General features: G+C 26.2%; 1 protein-coding gene across 1 annotated transcript in view; it reads right to left on the bottom strand.

Annotated features, from left to right (window-relative positions):
* The window catches only part of LOC117183104 (nuclear pore complex protein Nup93-like), a 31,742-nt gene that overhangs the window by 19,208 nt on the left and 4,578 nt on the right, over positions 1 to 7,956 (bottom strand). Inside the window, exon 3 of the mRNA XM_033376275.1 lies at positions 1,876 to 2,839. Coding sequence (XP_033232166.1) covers positions 1,876 to 2,839 — 964 coding nt within the window. The remainder of the gene's footprint in view (positions 1 to 1,875; positions 2,840 to 7,956) is intronic.

The following is a 7,956-nucleotide window of genomic DNA, read 5'->3' on the forward strand; positions in this document are numbered from 1 at the left end:
GTCGGGAGTGGTGCTGACTGAAAACAGATGATTTGGAGCGATTCGCGCGCCATCTGTTGGTCATTCTAAGGACTTATTGAACTACCCTCGTAGTTGCATTTTTCACGTGCAATAATGTATTTTAAATCAAACAGTTAAATGTTTGAATAAAGAAAATTAATTTTCAAACAAAAATTAATTAGCTAAATTTTCCTTTCAAAAAATGTTTTTTTAACTAAAAAAAAAACGAATAATCGACAAAATAAAATAAAATAAAATGGATTATCAATTTAAAAAAATACATTATTAACAAAGAAGTTTATTCTAAAAAAAAAAGAAGTTTAGTTTTCAACCAAAAAAATGAATTCTTACGAAAAAAGTCGTAGTTGATATTTCCAACAAAACAATTCAATTTTCAAAAAAATAGCTTAATTAAAAAAAACAGTTGAATTTTCAACCTATAAAGTTCACGGATTTTCAACTAAAGAATCGAATATTCAACCAAGAAAACATATTTTTTAACGGAATTGTTGAATTTCCAAATAAACGCGAATTCTCTAAAAAACTTTTAAATTATCAATTCAAAAATATAGTTTTTTAAACAAAAAGTTAATTTACCATGAAATAGTTGAATTTTCAACTAAAAACGAACCATTTTCAACGAAAAATAGAATTGTTAAATTTTTAGTTCAACAAACTGATTTTCAACGAAAGAGATTAATCTTCAACTTTCAACCAAGTAGTTTAGTTTGCAATAAAGAAGACTACCAAAAAATACAAAATTTTAACAAAGTACATAAATTTTCAACTAAAAACGATTCATTTACATCAACAAATGGAATAATTAAATTTTCATTGATTTTCAACCAAATAAAAAACAATCTTCCGACAAAATAGTTCAATCTTTAAACAATAAAATAAATTTTTAAAAAATTTGTTCAAACTTTGAACTAAGTAGTTGAATTTTAAACCAAACAAGATGAATTCTCAATGAAAAATTAAATAGTTCCATTTTTACCTGGAAAAGATAAATAATTTGAAGCCAAAATTTTCAATAAAATTGTTGAATTTTCAAGACAACACGAATTCTCTACAAAACAGTTCAAGTTTCAACCCAAAAATATTAATTCTTGAAGAAAAAGTTAATTTTCAACTAAGAACGATCAGTCTTTAACCGAAAATAGAATCGTTAAATTTTCAGTTCAACAAATTGGGGTTTTCCACTAAAGAGGCGAATCTTCAACTTTTAACCAAGTAGTTTATTTTTCAATCAAGAAGACTAGTTTATACAAAAAAATGGAATTGTTAAATTTTCAGTCATTTTAAACCAAATAAAAAACAAATTTTCAAACAATAAAAGAAATTTGTAAGAAAGTAGTTCAACTATGAACCAAGTACTTTAATTTTACGCCAGACGAGATGAATTCTCAATGAAAAATGTAATATTTCAATTTTTAACTGGAAAATTTAAATTTTAAGTTAAACATAGAAGTTCAATTTTAAGCTTGGAAAAGTATTTTTTTAACAAAATTGGCAGTAAGTATTTAAAAAAAAAAAAAAAAATTTAACAAATTAGTTCAACTTTCAATCAACTAGTTGAATTTTCGACCACGAAACAAACTTTTTTTTTAATAGCTTAATTTTTAACAAAATAGTACAATCTTTAACCAAAATTCTAAACTAAAAAATATAAAATTAGTCTTTTTAATAAAAAATAATGAAAATTCAACTTAAAATTTTTGGAATAGAGACAATATAAAAACACAATAAACATGACAATTACAGAGAAATAAGGAAATCAGAGGAATTCTCTAATATAAATAAGAAAAGGAGAAAATCAATCAAATAAGAAGAGAAAATTGCCTTTAATTTAGCATCATTTAAAAATCAGCTTACCATACACTTCCAGTATCGTCGTCTGCAAACTATCCAGCGTCAGTTTATGTTCGGGGTCAGGTTGCTCCCTAATTTGACACAATTTGAGCCAGAGATAATCATCAGCCGTGGACATGATCTCAGAATGAAGATCGTCAGGCTCGCACGGAACGAGGGCACAATAAGCTGCTCTCTTGTAAGGATCAGTCGCGGATCGCACATGCTTTCTGTAGTGTAATTTTACGATCGACTCAGTACGACCTCCAGGTCGAAGTTCAGGATCTTTCGAAGCTTCTTCGAGGGCTTGTCTAAATTCTTGAAAAGCCGAGCCACACTGACTTAAACACTGGAGCGCAGCTTTAAAGTCGCCCGCTCTCATGCAATAATAAATGAGCGGCCATAGAGGCTTATCATCAATAAGAACGTCTTCCAAGTCACGGAAATTCTGTACTTTAATGCCAACGAAACTCTTGACGAGTGGCAACGTTCCCGGCAATCCACCACGTTTTGCTTGTGCCAGATTCTCATTGACAACTGAGTTCATGAATTCCTTGTATCTATTCTCAAGGTACTTGCGTGCCTGATGAATGATCTTTTGCTCGACTTGAGGACTCGATCTTGACTGTATTTGATGTCCTCTTGGCGTCGGAGGAATGTCGACCATGCACTTCACCATTTGCCACATGTCCAATACTTTTTTATCGTTGAAGGACTCTGCAGCTTTGGAATAGAGTGCAAACAAACTGGGTCTTGTAACACCACGAAGAATATGATCGTTGTAGTTTTGCAGTTCTTTGGCGTAAGCAACTTCCACACTGGAGAGTCCACTGATCATTGAGCCAGCTAATTTTGTGCGCTGGGGTGTTCCTCGTAAATCGACCAATTCTCCAGACGGAGCCGTCATGGCATTCATTATTTCGTATCGCATTTGCTTCCATTCGCCTAGAATGTGTTCTACTTGCTGTACTCTATTCAACTGGAAGGTCTAAAATTAAAAATTTGTCAAGGATTATACAATGATTGGCGAAAACCTGATTGGTTGCATGTACCTGAAGTTCCGAACGTTCAAATCAACGAAATTTCTTACTGATAATTATGTAAACTATAAAAAGGGCTAAAATATTTGTTAATTTATATTGGAATTCATTTATTATTGTAACAGAATTATAATGCATATTTTAAAATGCAGTTGGAACAATATTGATGGATAAAATAAAAATGGGGAAAAATATTTCGTTCATTTGAACGTTCGGAACTTCAGCTACATATTGGTTGCGGAACTTCGTTAATATGACTTTTTCAATTTCAGGCCTCACAGTCCCTACGGAATCAAATATAGGGACCAAGGGGTACTTTTTTCGTCATCAAAGGGTGACAAATTCAGGATAAATTTAAAAGAATTCAATAAAATTCTGTTGCTTTCCGTAAAAATATAAATGAATCCAGAAGAATTTCAGGTAAACGAGAAGAATTTTACAGTATGAAAACACTTCTGTGAATTCAGTAACTTTGAAATGAGCTTAGAAAAATTCTAGGGATTTCAAAAGAATTTGATAATTAAATAAAAACTTTAAAAAATGTTTCAAAAATCATTGAATTAGATTTCAGTGAATTTGGAAGAATTAAAGTAAATTTTAAAAAATTCTAAAGAAATCCAGGCGAATTACAAAAATAACTTTAAATCACTGCAAATCTTTGATATCTCACTAATTTCTAACTTCACAGGTGACTGCTGACCACAAAACCATTCAAGTTAAATTGAAAAGAATTCAAATGAATTGGAGAGAAATCTAGAAAATGGCATTTTTGTATTGATTGTAGTAAAATTTTAGTGAATTTAAAGAATTGAAGGGGAATTAGAATGGGATGAAATGCCTAAAAAGTGAAGCTGCATTTAAAAAGCAATCAATTGAATTAAAAAATATAAAAAATTCACTGAATTGAGTAACTTTAAAAAGAGCTTAGAATTGAGTAGAATTGAGTGGATTTATAAGAATTGGAAATAATTTGTTTAAATCCAGGATAAAATAATAAGAATTAAAGGCGAATTCCAAATGAATTGCACAAAATAGTTGGAAATCTCTTGAAATCTTTGAAACCCTACGAAATTTCTCACTTTTGGTGAATAAATTTTTGTGAACTCGATTATAATATTAAAAACCCTTAATATTATTAAAACCCTCGGAAATCCCTTAAAATTGTTTAAATCTCTTGAAAATGCCTTCGACTATTTTATAATACCCTATAATATTAAAAATTTATGGTAAATGTGAAGAAGTCGATGAAACTCATAGAAATTCAAGGTGAATTAAAAAAATTCAAATAAATTGAAAACAATTTAAAAATATGACAAAGCTTTATTGAATTCAGAAAATTGTAATTGAGCTTAGAAAAATTAAAAAGAATTTGACAAAATTCCTAAGAATGTAAGGTAAGTTTAAGAGACTTTAGGATCAATTTAATCAAAACTGTAAGAAATTGTTTAAAAATCCATTGAATTGGGTGGAACTGAGTAAATTACAAAAAATTTAAGTCAATTCCAAAAATTGAAGAGAATTCCAAAGAATTAAAAAGAATTCAGGATCAATTAATAAGAATACAGAGTGAATTCCAAAAAATAATGTCAAATCTCTTCAAATCTTTGAAACCCTACTATTTTCTAACAAAAAAAGTGACTAATGACTACAAAACAATTCAAAATAATTCAAATGAATTGGAACATATTTTTAAAATCGAATAATTCTATTAATTTCATTAATTTTTTTGTGAATTTAAGAGAAGTAAGAAGAATTTGATTAAGTTAAAAAAAAATCAAGGTGAATTTAAAAATCAATCAAGTGAATTGAAAAAATAAGAAAACATGAAAAGATTCATTAAATTGAGTAGGTTTGAAATTACTTTAGACAAATTAAAGAGAATTCAAAAGAATTCGATGAAATATCTAAGACTTTATTAAGGCGAGTTGTAAAGACTTCACGATGAATTAAACAAAAACTTTTTAAAAATCCATTGGATTGAGTAGAATTGAGTAAATTAAGAAGAATTCAAAACAATTGAAAATAAATTAATAAGAATTCATTAAGAATTCTAAATGAATTGCAAACAGTATTTGAAAATCTATTTAAATCTTTAAAACCCTACGGAATCCCTCACTTTTTGTAAACAAATTATTTGGAATCCACTCAAATTTTAAGATCCCTTAAAATTAATAAGACTCTTAAATCTCCTCGAAACTTCTTGGAATCTTTTCAAACACCCTAAAATTTTGAAAATCCTTTGAAATCCCATTAAATTACTGAAATTAATTAAAAATTACTTGTGATATTTTTTAATTGCCTAAAATGTTTTTAAATCCTTTAAAATCTTTTGAAAATGCCTAGGTATTTGGAAAAAAAACCTTAAAGTATTTTTAATCTTTTGATACTTATATCAATCCGTCCTCAGGATCAATTAAATCAAAACTTTTAAAAATTAAAAAAAAGAACCATTGAATTAAGTAGAATTTGAATAAATTTAGAATAATTCAAATAAATTAAAAAAATTCGAAATAATTCTAAAGAATTTCAAAAACTCTCGTGAGTAAATTCTTTTAAATCCATTAAAATATTATAAAATCCTGTGGAATTCTATGCAATGTGATATTTTCTGAAATCCTGGAAAATTTAATAAAATGCTTGATAACTTAAAAAAACCCATACAATAATTGAAATCCTTGAAAACCTTATAAAAGCCCATGAAATCTTTTAAAATAACTTAAAAGCTTTATAGTTCGTGTAAAATCGTTCCATATCTGTCGAAATTCTGGAAAATTCTTTATCCTAAAATATTCCAAGCGCTTTGAAACCCCTTCAAATTAATAGAAATAATTTGAAAATTTTCTTACAATTTTTTGAAATTCCCTAAAATATTTAAAATCCCTTGTAATTTGTAAAAGATCTCAAAAATCATTAACACTTTTTAAAAAATTATTGAAATCTATTAAAAATTTCTCGGAATCTTTAAAAATACCTTGAAATATTTCAAGGCAATTCAGAAATAAGTTTAGAATATTTATTTAATAGTAATATAGTAACCCATAAGTTATTTATAAAAGTGACTGTGATTATTTTTTATACTTTATTCTTCCAGAGATTCCCGGATTCGATCATACTATACATTTTTTTAAAGCTCTATTATATTATTCTATTATAAAAGTTAACTTTTATAGAAAATTTAAACAAATTTCAAAACATTTCAAGTGGTTTCCTAGAATTTTGAAAAATAATGTCGAGGATGTTAAAGCAGAATTTGTTTCATTTTGCTATTGTTGGAAAATTGAATAATTTCAAAATATATTCCCAAAGATTTAGAATTTTTTAAAGCAACTAAAAAATTGTAAACAAAATAATAATTTTTTGTTTTGAAAAAATATTTTTGAGAGAATGTTTGAAAAGATTTAAAAGGATTTTCAAAATTTACGAAAAAGAATCTCGAAGATTATAAAGCTATATTTTTAATTTTGCAGATTTTTTTAACTTGAAGTAAACTTCGAGAAATTTCTACAATTACATAGAAGTTTAAAAACAACTTCAAGAATAACTAAAAATCTTAAATATTGAAAGAAATTACACACAAAATCGAGATTTTTGAAGACACTTCGAAATAAAATTTTGAAAGCAGAATTTAATAATTTTTTTCAGACAAACTCGAATAATTTGAAAACATAATTCAAAGGTTTAGAAAATTTTAAAAGCTTTCAAAACACTTAAAACACAATGCAGATTTTTGAAGATTTTGAAAAAAAAATTAGAAGCTTTTAAGAATTTGGAAAGATTTTTAGGAGAATACGAAAGGTCTCTTAGATTTTTTATTTCGAAAAATTAATTTAGAGAAAATATTTCAAAAGATTTCCAAAAATGTCGAAAAAATATCTGGAAGAATTTAAGCCAGTCTTTTCAATTTTGCAGGATTTTTTAAAAAACTTGAGCGCAAATGCGAATACTTTTGATAAATATTCAGAAGTTTTTAAAAGTTCAAAAAAAATTTTAATTTGACAAGATTTCCAAAAGTTTAAAACAAAATATAGATTTTAAAATATTTGAAACAAATGTAGAAGCTTTTTAAGAATTTTTAAAGTTTTCAAGATAATAAACCATTTTTCTGATATTAGGAAATTGTTGACAATTTAAAATTCCTAAATTGGAAAATTCCTGAAAGTTTATAATATCACCGAATTTAAAAATTCCTGAATCTGAACAATTAAAAACTTGTTTCAATTATAAATAAATAATAAAATAAAGAATAATTTATCAAATAAAACCCATATTCATCAAACAAAATTATTTATTATTTTATTTATTATATCATTTGATTTTCAGTCTCGGAAATTTCATTTTTTTGATTTTTCACTGATCCCTTAAAAAATATGAAATATCTGAAAGATTTTAATGCAAATATTTCCGAAAGCTTATAAAATATTTATAAATTATTTCCCAAATTTTAAAACTCATAAATAGCTTGCAAACTAACTCGAATTTTTCTTAAAATTTGGCCGAATCCCTTAAAATAAAAAAATGGCTTTTCAATTTTTTTAGGTTTTTTTTCGATGTCTGAAATCCTGAAAAATATTTCGGAATTTTCACAATAATCTAAGGAAAATTATATTGATATGAACTTAAAAGAAAACCGATAATAGTTTGCTAAAATATAATTTAAGCTCGACTTTCAGTGTTCAAAATCCTTAAAAAAATATTTATTCAAAAATTTTATTTGGAATCAAAAATGTTTTTTTCGTCTGTATCAATTACAAATTTAATTTTTCTCGAAATCAACGTACATTATGAATCGTAGTTTAAAAATCCAAATTTTTTCCATCCTAAAATTTATAAAATCATTCCCTTGCCAGATGTATATCTTATGTATGTTAAAATTTTTTAAACAAAAATATATAAATTGATCAATATAGACGAAAATAGCAATAATTTTAACGAAATTCAAATATTTGGCTTTTAAAAATATTTTCCTTTAGTGAAAAAATTGGAGTTTGTCTCTAAAATTGAATAAACGTAATTTTTTGATTAATGTAAGTTCCAAAAGAGACTGGCGAGTTAGGTTTTCTTATTG

Source organism: Belonocnema kinseyi, chromosome 2 (genome assembly GCF_010883055.1).
Source record: "Belonocnema kinseyi isolate 2016_QV_RU_SX_M_011 chromosome 2, B_treatae_v1, whole genome shotgun sequence".
NCBI lineage: Eukaryota > Metazoa > Arthropoda > Insecta > Hymenoptera > Cynipidae > Belonocnema > Belonocnema kinseyi.